At 39.5% G+C, this 12,828-nt stretch overlaps 1 protein-coding gene across 4 annotated transcripts in view; it reads left to right on the forward strand.

Moving 5' to 3' along the window:
* The window catches only part of ARHGAP18 (Rho GTPase activating protein 18), a 191,772-nt gene that overhangs the window by 177,034 nt on the left and 1,910 nt on the right, over positions 1-12,828 (forward strand). For 3 of the 4 annotated variants that reach the window (XM_027056930.1, XM_015072776.3, XM_053222252.1), the window contains 2 exons: positions 8,175-8,299; positions 11,950-12,011. In XM_027056930.1, coding sequence (XP_026912731.1) covers positions 8,175-8,299; positions 11,950-12,011 — 187 coding nt within the window. The remainder of the gene's footprint in view (positions 1-8,174; positions 8,300-11,949; positions 12,012-12,828) is intronic. The other variant, XM_027056932.1, reaches the window with a different exon arrangement.

The following is a 12,828-nucleotide window of genomic DNA, read 5'->3' on the forward strand; positions in this document are numbered from 1 at the left end:
GAAGGAAAGATTGGAGCAGTGAAAAATGGGAGGTTAGGCAGGAGATGCCAGCTAATTTCATTGCTGATAGGAGTACATAAATTGGTAGAATTCCTCTGGAGAGCAGTTAGCATGTGGCAGAGGCCTGAAAACCATGCTCTTCATTGTATTCAGAAATTCCTTTAAAGGGAATAATAACATAGCCATGTAAATAGTTATGCTTAAGTTCATTGCCATATTCCGTATACTGACGAGAATTAGAAGTAATCCACAAGGGTGCAGATGATTGGTTACATGAGTTACGGCATATCTGTGTAATGAAATACCATGGAAATACAAGTGTATATATATGACATCAGAAGATACTCATAATATGTTGAAGAAAAGTTACAAATTCATGAATATTGCCATATTTTTAAGGGGTAGTATCATAATTTTGAATGCTTGCCAGAGATCAGGCATGGTGCAGTTTCATTCAAGAATGAGGTGCAGTTGTCTCATTTTTTACAGACAAAGTGAGGATCAGGGATCTTAAATAACTTAAGCTTATCTAAAAAGGAAATGGTAGGGCTGGAATTTGAATCCAAATCTATATATCCTTAAATCTGGGTGTCTTTACTCTTATTCTCTATTTCTTTAATATCACAGAAAAATTCTGAGAAGGATATATATCCTAGTCTAGGGCTAATGTGTAGTAATACAATGAAAATGTAATAGTGCCATTATTTATTTTTTTAACTTTATTTATTTTGAGAGAGAGGGAGCACATGTGGGGGAGGAGCAGAGAGAGAGGGAAGGAGAAAGAGAATCCCAAGCAGGCTCTGTGCTGTCAGGGCAGAACCCAGTGTGGGCCTCAATCTCATGAACTGTGAAACCACGACCTGAACTGAGATCAAAAGTCAGAGGCTTAACCAATGAAGCCACCCAGCCACCCCTATACAGCCACTATTAACATATGTTTAATATATAGCTTTTATCATAGTCCTCCTGGTCAATGCCAACACCCAGCAGAAGGATTGGAAGGAAGTATTAAATGTGAGCCAGAATGACCCACAAGATGTAGAAACTAATTGGATATGAGGAGTGTAGAATGAGGAGGAATCTAGAAAGACTCAACTGATTTTACTTTGGGTAATTATATCACTGAGTTAAAGCATTAAGCAAAAGGAGCACACTTTTGATGAGGTAGTCAGTTTTTGACGTTTGTAGTTGACTTGCCGGTGTGACAGTACTTTGGCTACATGGGCTGGAAGCTCAGAGGGCAGCCAGAGCTGGAGGTGTGCTTTTGGGATTAGCAGAGAGATTGCCGTTAACGCCAAAGGATCCAGTATTTTAGCGGTGGGCCATGGAAGAGGAGCTGGTAAAAGAGACCAAGAAATGATAGGAAGCCAGAGAAAGTTAAGATTATAGCATCTTAGAAGCCTCACGAGGAAGAGTCAAGTAGGTAAAAGGACGTGGTTAGTAGTGCGATAGAGGCCGAGCAAGGTTAACATTGGATGGAGGTCCAGAGCGTTTTGCATTTGAAAAGTCAGTTCTGACTTTGTAGGCCGTTAAAAATCATCACTTTCTGATAGGCTTCAACTTGCAGTTGCAACTGATGTCTCACACAAATGCATGCACACATGCACCAACCACATCCCATTCTCGAACTCGTGTCGTGAGGATATAGCTCTAGTTCTGCCAGCAGTGAGACATTAATGACAAATCATTTTCTCTCTCTGGGTCTTAATTTCTTCTATAAAATGAAGGGTAAGACCAGGTTAATAGTATCTCATCCAAAGTATGTAATAAGAGCATTTGTAGTATCATTTTTTACAAAACCTGACTGGCTCACTCCCTGGACTCACTGAATCAGAATCTCCCAGAGCAGGACCTTGGCATGTGTATTGTACAAAAACTATAAGTGTGATTCCCCCCCCCATTTGGTATTTATGTGTGTGTAAACGTATATTTAATTGTTATGGAATTTTTCTTACCTGTTCATGGAAACAGCCATAAACCCATCTCCAGTGATCAAACCTATTTTTCTAATCTCGTTCCATCCTGTCTCTCACACTTCTCCTTTTTGTTTTTTTAAGGAAATCATAGGCATTCCATCATTTCACTCATAATTATCTCAGATTGCATCTCTGCCTGATAAGGGTCTAGGACAGCTTGCTTTGATGAGCATCTTGTTATGAACTGCTGAATTGTGTAGGTTTCAAGTTCATTGTGGACTTAGATTTGTATGATTTTTTTCTACTGTCATTCAAGCTCACCTTTCAAAGTAAACAGAAGCTGCATGTTTATGAGAAAGAGATTCCATGAAATAAGCTGAGCTTGCTCATGTCTCCCTTCATTGGTAGAGCGAATGTTCCTTCTGTGGTTTAACTTCACTGTTAACTCTGGATGATCTTGTGTCACACCCGTAAGTTAAAGTTGAGGGACTCAAGTTTTAGAGAGCTTATGTGACTTGCTAAAAGTCCAAGATGGTATGGTAACCTTTTAATGTTTAGGATTTCGGACATGGAAAAGAAATCTGTTGCTGCACTTTCTGCCATTCTTTTCAGAAGAATCTTGGAGTTGGCAGCAGTGTGATGTAGATTCTGGGCTGTTTGTATCATGGGCCACCCGTCTTTGGTCACGATCTGTTTATAATTCCATTTCTGGTTTCATTTAACGGCTCTGACCCAGAGCATCATTGCAGGTATTGTTTTAAGCCTTTGCTTCAGGTCTGGAAACAGTGTCTGGATCTACTTGGGGACCCATGTGAAAAATCAAATTACAATATGAAGCACAAAATCTTGTTTTTTTAAGATGTTTTTTTGATTTTATAGTGCATAAAAAATACTATATTAGAAGAGAAAAATATCAGAACTTAATTTTGTTGTAAATTAAATGCTTATTATTTTGGAAGTTATTTCAGATCCTTCTTTACAGTTCTCTGAATCTGTGAGTTGGATAAAAGTTTAAGCATTTGGATGATAAAGGCCCAATTATAATCAGGACTGAGGCAGTTCAAGATAGCAGAGGATGACTTCCATATTTCTACCTCCAGTTAGAGTAAGGTGATGAATATGCCATTTTAGTTTAAGATACCGCTAAAATGTCTTTAATTTTCTAAAATATGTGTTATATCTGGCCTTTTTCTTAAGAAAGCTATATTTCCAGTTTGCCCCTTTGAAGATAAAAGGGTTTTCTGTAGCATTAAAATATCAGCTTTACATTTTGCTTAGTTTTTAACGCAAAAAAAAAAAAAAGAAATATCCATTTTAAAGATTTGACGTTGAATTTCTAATCTAGGGTAGAAAACTAAGAGCAATGCAGTGTTTATCAACATGTTATGAAGAAGTATTGAAATCATTTTTTATTTAACCAAATAATAAAATCATGTTTTTTTAAAATAAACTTTAGTTCCATATATAAAACATGTGAGGACCATATATGAGAATTTTTTCCATTATAACAGTTTTTGCATGCATAAGAAATTATTATTTTGTAAGTTGTAAAATCCTTTGTGACAAAATTTTAATGGTGTGTTAGTGAAATACTGCTCTTCCTCTGTCTTGCTCTACATCACATAACTTCAGCTCACCAGAACACCAAAAATACATTAAAAAAAAAAAAATAAGAGTCACAGCTGTTAAGACCAAAAAATGTGAAACAGGAAAATTACAAAGATTATACTATTCACAGATTCAGTTATTATGGCTCAAGTTAAGAACAGACTGTTTGCTCTAATGATCAGGCATGTTGTGTCTATTCAAAGCTTGGCAGCTCAATGTAATTAGTATACTAATGGCTTGAGTATTTGATACAGCATGATTCTGGAGCTTAATAGTAATTGTCATACACTAGAGCTTTGGCATCATTTATTGTTTACCATCTTTAGTAAGTATCATTTGACCACACTTGTCAAGATATCTGGAAAAAAAGAAAAAGTTTCCAGAAACAACTTCTAAGCTCTTCATGTTTAACCATTATATCTACCGGTTAAACACTTTTTTTTCTCCAAGGGTGAAGGGCATGGCAGATTCAAAGTGAGTCAGACTCTGAATCTGTATATCGTTGTGAGAATTTGGATGGGATGTCTTACTATAGAAACAAACACTGAAGTGTTTCTGTCCTACACACTCATGCAAGCACACATAAATACACATAGACACACACACGCCTTCCCGCTAGAAGTTTCCGTAGTCATCAGGGAGTGTGGCCAGTCAACCTAGGAAGGTGCTATGTGCCATCGTTGGCCCAATAGAAAGGTTTTCCCAGGCACTGATACTCGACTTCTATGTGAAATGAGTTGGTAGTTCGGGCAGCATTCAAGCTGATCCAAAACTGGCCTAGCTTCATCCCCTGCTCACTCAGGGAAAGGTGGGAGAAAGTGTAGTTTCACAGTGATAAGGAGTCTGTATGCATGCCACTCCCCATCTGCTGGCAAAGCCATAATACGGAGATTGCCTAACATTTCACCTACACATGAGACTTCTCAAGTGCCTGAGAAGCTAGTCCGTGGTCCTCTTCCTTCCTAACTATGGGAGAGACGCTGGATTCCTGTGTCAGATGTGCTGCTCTGGGGTGTGACCCCCCAATACCACACTGACCCCAGTGCTGTGAGTTATAAGGAAGCCTGGCTGGACTCTCTAAAGCACGGTCTCTGAACTCAAGTAGAAAGCGTAGGCCACAACCACAGTATTCGAGGCCTTCAGTTTTTCATGAGGTGCCTTATGGGAAAAGTGGTGGAATCCTCAGGCAAATGCATGCAAATGTTGGTGACTCCCTGCAGGAGTAACTGACTGAAGTATTCCTTATGACACTTAATTCCTTCCTTCCTCTCTTTCCCTTCCTGTCTCTTCTCTGTAGAGGAAATACCATGTGGTACATGGAGGCAACTTTTTTTTTTTTTTTTTAAAGAAAATGTTCCTAAACGCTTTTTTTTTTTTTTTGCTATCAAGGCAATACACATTGCTATATGTTATTTTATTCTAGAGAAATACTATAATGTTAGCATAGCATTCTCAGAACTGTTTTTGAGTGATTCATTTAATCAATAAACACTTGGGGCGCCTGGGTGGCGCAGTCGGTTAAGCGTCCGACTTCAGCCAGGTCACGATCTCGCGGTCCGTGAGTTCGAGCCCCGCGTCAGGCTCTGGGCTGATGGCTCAGGGCCTGGAGCCTGTTTCCGATTCTGTGTCTCCCTCTCTCTCTGCCCCTCCCCTGTTCATGCTCTGTCTCTCTCTGTCCCAAAAATAAATAAACGTTAAAAAAAATCAATAAACACTTGATAGTTGGCTACAGATATACAGATATGACTCAGATATGTGGCGTGTAACTAGAACACAGGTGTCATATATTAGAATTCCATTACAAAACAATTTCAGTGGAAAGAGGAGATTCTTTTTGACCCTGTAGATCATGGAAGGTTCTATGGAGTTTGATATATTTGAGTTGGGCCTTAAGAAATTGGTAGCAGAAGATATTGCAGAAGAGGAGTAAAACGTGCATGAACACAGGAAAGCCTGGGTGTTTGTAGCAAATTTGATTGGCCTTTTTAATCCAAACAATAGAATGGTGCCACAGGACCATTGTGGGTCCCACAGTGGGACCATAGTGGGGGGAAAGGCAGACAACGGAGGGAGCTTGTCCTATCTCTGAACTCTCAATGGCAATGTATTTTTCTGGATCCTTTTGCTTTCATAACTCATTCATTGTAGACCTTCTATATATAAAAACTTAATTATTATCATCTTACTTCACTTTAAATATCAGCACAGATTTGCCTGCCTTTTTGATATTTCAGGGTTGGATAAGATGTAATTCTGGGAAGTTTTTGTCACTATTATTTTTGCCAAAGAAAACCTGTATGTAAGGATATCTGACATTATGAGTCAAGCAGATTTCCTAACTTTGCTAAATCAGCGTAAAGTATCTGGGTATCTGCAAACCCTAGCCTGCCACTCAAGGCCCATCGTCATCATCATCATCATCATCATCATCATCGTAATAATAATGGAATCCAACCAAAATGCCAGTATTTGTTTCTCACTTGAGTGGACAAGGTGGATTAGGGTTTTATGGACACAGACTCTGTGCTTCAACTGTTGCTATTACAATTTCACTCCAACATTCATGTTGTCTGTCAGCTTCTTGTTTTCTGCCTCCTGTGAGGTAATAGGGAAGCAGGTAGAATGACCAGAGCAGGATACAGCCTAGAGATGAAACCCAAGGCAAAAGTTCATGTAGCATAATCCCTGAGTTAGAAGATACACCACTGATTTAATATCTGCCTTGGGGAAAAAAAAAAAAAAAGGCACACTAGCCCATTAAATGCCCCATCCATTGCAAGAAGCAGCTCATTTTCCACACGTTACAAGTGAAAGTAAATTGTCACAGAATCAAGGAAAAAGGTATCTTAGATTTGCGCCCTACGGGTGAGGTGGAGGTCAGAAACTAGACGAAGTTATCAGGCCAAAAATGTGCCCCAGAAATTGGAAGTCAACAGACCAAGCCAAGGGGCGAGGCTGGATGGGAGAGAAGCAGGCGTTGAGAGGTCTGGGCGTGGGTTGGGATTGGGACATCCTTCAAGGATGGGGCTGAGCACATTTCCCCAGCAAGACCAGTTAAAGGACACTAGGAACACAGTCCCTCTCCTAGCAGATTGGCGAGTGGGCAGCCCTGGAATGCACTGTCTTCCGTGGGAGGGAGTGCTCCCGTGGCCCCTCACTGAGTGGTCAGGTGAGGGCAGCAGGGTTTCGCAGGTTGGCATGAGGCCCCCTGTGGTGTCTCCGCAGATGTAACAGGTGTTTGCAGCCCTTTGGGGAGCAAAGCTATGGTCTTACATAATCCCAAGCTCCTTTTTCGGTTTTAGGAGTATTGCTTCTTTTCTTTGTTATTCTGGTGCTACATTTCACTTGTTACCGCGAAGCAAGTGTAAATCTTTTGGGGGATACCTACATTTTGTTGTAGCCTGATTCTAAAGCCATGTTATTTTTGTTGAACTTTAAAAGAAGTCACATTGGTGCCATGTGTGGTATTTCCATGCTTTATGTTGGCGGGGGTTGGGGGGAAGCAATTCAAGACCATGTACCTTAACAAAATCATTTTGTGAGCACAGAAAATACTGTCTGCTACAAGATTTGTGTCTTATTTATCTACTAAGTAAGTAGACCTAGCACAGTGCCTGGTACTCAATCAATACTTAGGAAATTTTAGTGTTTTGTTTTAAATGTTTGTTTATTTTTGAAAGAGCACAAGCAAGGGAGGGGCAGAGAGAGGGGGACAGGGGATCCAAAGCAGGCTCTGTGCTGACAGCAGAGAGCCCAATGTGGCGTTTGAACTCATGAACCGCAAAATCATGACCTAAGCTGAAATGGGGTGCTCAATTGACCAAGCCCCTCAGGTGCCCCAGTAAATTTTAGTTTAATGAAACAAGGTTTTGTAACATTTAAAGCATTACCTTTAAACATAATTTATGCATGCTGTTTGTTCTCAGGCCTGTTCATGGCATATAGTTATAAATAATAAATTGTTTATTGTAGTGGAACCATTAGAAATTAATTAAGCCTAATATGTCAGGTGTCATAGCTGATACTTTGATATGACAGTCCTCACAGTCTTTCATTATCTCACTAAACATACAGTTCTTAACATCTATAGGCAAAGGAATTAGAATTGGTCATCATCAGTTCAGAGTGTGTGGTCACAGTGGAAGCTTACTAGCCAAGAGAGGAGCAGACACAATCCAAATGTATAGGAACATGTGTGCCATTTTTAAAAAATACTCCCAGGAACAAACATTTCTGTGAAATTTTGTCAATGCACAGGAAGATTTTTTTTAAACGCATGCATTGCAATAGCACACAAAGTAACTTCTTTCTGATTCAATTTCATAAATTGCTGCATGAAGAAGCACTCTCTAGTAGATAATACTCAGAAATCAGCACTTAATATGGCAGTAATGGTTATTGCTGTCATTCTTTACATCTTTAAAAATAATTAAGCATTACTGCATAGGCATTATAAAGTTCCCCTATCACCATTAAGAGGATATTTGAGGTTTGATGTAATTTAGCAAATTACATTATACAGTAGTTAAGGTTTTTATGTAGTGAAGTAAAATGCGTAGTAGTTAAGCATACTTCCCATACAATGCATTGTACAGAGTTACATGTTCCAGCTGCCGCCAGCTTTGTTCCAGTGTCATTATTGCTTTGCAGGCTGACATTCCTCAGGGAGTGATTCGAGTGCAAGCTCCCCATCTTTCGAAAGTTTCCATGGCAATACAGCTAACTGAAGAACTAAAAGCCAGTGATGTCCTTGCCAGGTTTCTCAGCCAAGAAAGGTAGAGGCCTGTTTTGTTTTAATCATTCCACGATATAACTCGCACGCGCACGCTCTTTCTCTCCCTCCTGTTAAAAAAAGAAGAAAAAAAAAAAACTATGGGTGATGTGAAGTGCTTCAAAATTTCATCTTCCCAGCAGAAAAGAACAGACTTGATAACGAGACCGTTGGAATGACTTGAGTTCATTTGAGGTAGTTTATGCGCAAGGGGAGCCGTCTCAGGCAGGATATCTGAGCGCGCCTGTGCCTGCCGTGGCCTTGGCACGTGAGACCCCTCAATATTCTTTCCAGAATATGTTGACTGGAGGTTAATTACTGTGTGTGGGCCATTAGGAAAATCACTAAGTAGGATACAGTGGGTTTAAAACAAACAAATAAAAAAAATACAACTTTTTCTATGAACTGTAACAAAAAGAAATGCTTAAATTCAAAAACAGAAAACAAAAAAAACAAGGTATAACGAATTGAGAGAGGATAACCAGTTCCTTGAGCTCTGGAGTCTCCAGGACATAGAGCACGCCTTCCCTTTAGGGACGACCCAGCCTCCTTTGTTCTGGGGCTGATGGGGTAGGAGGAGTCCTTTGAAAGCTATTGTCCCCCTCCGCTGATTTTAGAGCATACACTCTCTGAAACATTTTACAATACCCTTTTTTACGTTTTTGGAGGTTTAACAAGTGTATTGGGCTTTCCGTTTCCCCCTCCTCTCCACTCACTGAAAATTAATTAATTTTTTTTTTTTTAACAATTCAGGGAAATCCGGGATACTGGCATCTCAGCTTATGAATTTTCTGCTTTAGCCTTCCATAGAATTTCATCTCTGCATTCTAGTGTTCAAGGGCATCAGTGAAGTCTTCTGCCAAAACCTCTCCAATGTTAATGCAATACCACAAGTATTCAATATGTCTGGGCTCTGTTTAGGGCCCTCTGCTAGATGTTGGAAGAGGTATAAAGATATATTTTAAAGTATCTTCCCTCAGGGCTTATAAATTGGGAGAAGAGATAAGCCTGTGCAGTAACAGATGGTGATGAACTAGAAGAGAGGCTTATTGGTAATATCTGGGCTTTTGGTAAGCCAGCACAAACTCCCCTCTCAACAGTACTGTGAAGTAAGCACAAATGTTACTTCTGTTTCACTGATAAGAAAACCGAGACTTTGTGAGGTCACGCATTTCATAGGTGATGGTGCTGAATTCTGAAGGTGTGTTTTCGTCTCCAAAGGTTTCCCTTGAGACACTCTCCATACTCACCAGGATCTAGAAACCATCACGAATCTGGGGCCATTGGTGCAGAGTCTGGGAGTAGATGGAGTTTTAGGGGATGAAGGCATGGAGCAGTTGGAATTTTTCAGATGTCTTTGCTCCCTAAAGGGGGCATCTGCTTCATGAAATCAACCCCCTTCCTCTGCCCGTCCTCTCCCGGAGTGGGTACCTGAAGATTTGGCCACACTGCAGACAGAAGCCGCTCTTTCAGGCTAGATAGAGTTAATTTATACAGCAATTACTTTTAGGATCCAAGTGTTCAATTTAGTCTGTACTTTTGTTGCTGTGCTTGCAGATGATGCAATACATGACTATGAAGTTGCACAATATATTGAACCGTGACTTTAATATTTAAAGGATAGCATGGTAGTGGTAGGCATACTGTTATAGAAGGCACTGGATTTGTGGCAGTTGTCCTCTGCCTATTTGGAGTTTCCGGTTGGGATGCTTTTATTAAATAATAATTTGTTGCCCCCCTCAAGTGGGGTCCATTTTTCCACCTCCTCCCTTCTCGCCATCCTGCTGCACTCAGAGGAAAGTCTGGTAAACTTCTCTATCCATTGCCCACCCTCAAACCCCCAACCATTCCTCAGCTCCTTTCTTTATGCTTGGGGATACTGGAGGGAGATGATCTGGATCCGAGTGCCAACTTTTCTGTTTCATTTTAAGCTAGTTTTGTAATCTCTTTTAAGTCTCAAGTTTTTCATGTGTAAAAGTAGACCGTAATAGGACCTGGATTACAGTCCTGTGATAACGAACTAGGAGAATGGCCGTGAAGCACACAGCACGGTCTGTTTGGGTCATACAAGTGAAATTCTCAGTAGGGGTTTATATGTATTTTCTCCTGCACCACATTCCCCTCTTCTACCACCTGGATTCCACCAGTGTAGGGGCAGTTGGGAACCTTACCTTCCTCCTCTTTTTCCACCCCTACTTTCTCCGCCAAAGACAACAACACATGAATGACGTAAAGTAAATATACAGTAAATTTCACATTTACTCGCCAGTCTTGATAAAGACTGTTGCCTTTTCTTTAATTATGAATTTGTTGATTAGCATTATGCAAAACCTTAGATTTACCAGGAAATCCAGTTGAGGTTTCTTTAAAGGGGAGCAAGAACACAGATACTGGAGAAACAGTATGAGAGCAACGCCTGACTAGGCTGTTTTCGGTTTTTGGTTTTTCATTTTTTGGTTTTTTGGTTTTCTTATCAAGCCTCCCAAAACATTCAGCTTGGTCTTCATAGAAATAATGACTCTTTCAGTAGACTCCTAGTGTATTGGGTTACATACCATATTGTAAATAATTATTTAATTTTGAAAACAAGCATATACCAGTTTCGAAAAAAAGTGAGTTGTCTCTCGGTTAGGGTCTTAAATGTGAGCGCGTATGAAGCCCTAAGTGTCTAGCATGTCACAGACAACAGAGTGGTTGGAGTTGGATAACCAAGGTGAGTCATTGGATGGTTGGTTAGGACAGCTTCTGCTGTACCGTAGTTTTCATAATGGTTTCAGTAAAAGTCAGATCTGCTTTTCCCTGCAATTCCAGGGAGTGTGTGTTTGGGGCCTTGCAAGAGCGGTTCACAAACCTTTCCGGGCACCACAGCCCGCTAGAGAGCATTTGGAAAGCAGATTCTTGGACTTGTTGTAGGCGTACAAACACCAGAGTTTCTAGAACTCCAGGTCTGAATTTTTAGCAGGCTTCTTCGGTAATTCATAGACAGAGTTTTGAAAACCCCTGAATCTTACCAACTTTTATTATTTGAACCTGATGTTCTGGAAGAGTTTATTCTTTGAAGAGCATGAGTCTGTAAATGCATCTCTTACTTGTGAGGCCTTCATAATGAATATTTGCTTCTACTTGGAGTATATGTGAGTCCTGTACTCGGATGGCCAGCACAGGGAGGGCTATGAACCCTGCCCTATTCTTTACATTCATCTTGCATAGTGTTGGAGTTGTCAGCAAAGCAAAGCAAACACATGACAAATACTGGTTGAATAAGTGCAGTGTGAAAACTAAGATGGAAACATTTCTTTTTATGGTTTGATGAGGACTTTTTGGGCCCCCATGCAAAGTAGTTGATCATGTTAATAATTGTATTGGTAGCTAAAGTGTTATGTTCCCTTTCTTTTTAATTTTACAAATTTAGATGCTGATTTATTATTTTGTCTTCAGATGTATGAGTCCATTTGTTTATTTTAATTTACAGGTGTGACATTTTTATTACCTACTTGGCACACTTAACAGATGGGAAAATACAAATGTTAGATAATTACAGTGTGTCTAAGTTATGAATTTTCCACACAAGCTAGAATTCCCCGAGCACATTAAAGTGATTTACTTGCAAGCTGTTTGATGATACAACTAATCAGTTTGTTTTGTCCCTAATAGTGGGATTGCCCAGACTCTTAAGAAAGGGGAAGTTTTTTTGTATGAAATCGGAGGAAATATTGGTAAGCACATTTTGTTTCTCTTTGTATCGCATATGCGGATTCGACATTGCCCATGCTTCTTATTCATATCTTTGGGGGAAAAAAAGAAATTAGAAGTTAAATATAGTGCACCGTAGATAGCTGATGAATAGTGTGGATTTTTTCAGTGGTCTGACTCTTCTCTACAGGCTCTATTTGAGCTTCTCTGTGCAAATGCCCATCTAATGTTGAACCTCAGCAAGGACAAATTCCCTTAAAATAGTAGCAACTTCTAGAATGATAATGAAGTTTTTCAGAACTTCTTTCCTTTTTATATGCTTACATCACATCTTAATAAAGGAAGTAGCTGTGCTTGTTTAAAGCCAGGATTACATTTTTGTTATGGCTCAGTCCTGGGTATTTTTAGTGAAAGCACAAGTTATTTTTGCCATTGTTGATTGCCTACTAAATAATACACACACAAACGCACATACGCAGATATATACACATATGAATACAGACACGCTGGTAATTTAGGAAATCAAAATAGAATAAGTGGATTAATTTTGACTGTGCTTTATATTTTACATGCTCCTTTTCAGTTATCAGTGGGTTGTACTCCTCTCTATGAAGATGTAAAATATCCTTTTTTTTCTCTTTATTTTAGCCCTTGAAAATGATACAGGTGAAACTGTTAACAAATACTAAATGAAATGGTGTTTAATTCAAAATAATAATTGAAAATATTTTAAGATAAGTTTTGTGGAATTTTTTTCTGGGACGTAAAAATGTTGGTCAATATTGAAAATTTAATGTGGGAGTATGGAGACTCACTCTTAAAATTTAAATAAACAGCAAC

Source organism: Acinonyx jubatus, chromosome B2, assembly GCF_027475565.1.
Source record: "Acinonyx jubatus isolate Ajub_Pintada_27869175 chromosome B2, VMU_Ajub_asm_v1.0, whole genome shotgun sequence".
NCBI lineage: Eukaryota > Metazoa > Chordata > Mammalia > Carnivora > Felidae > Acinonyx > Acinonyx jubatus.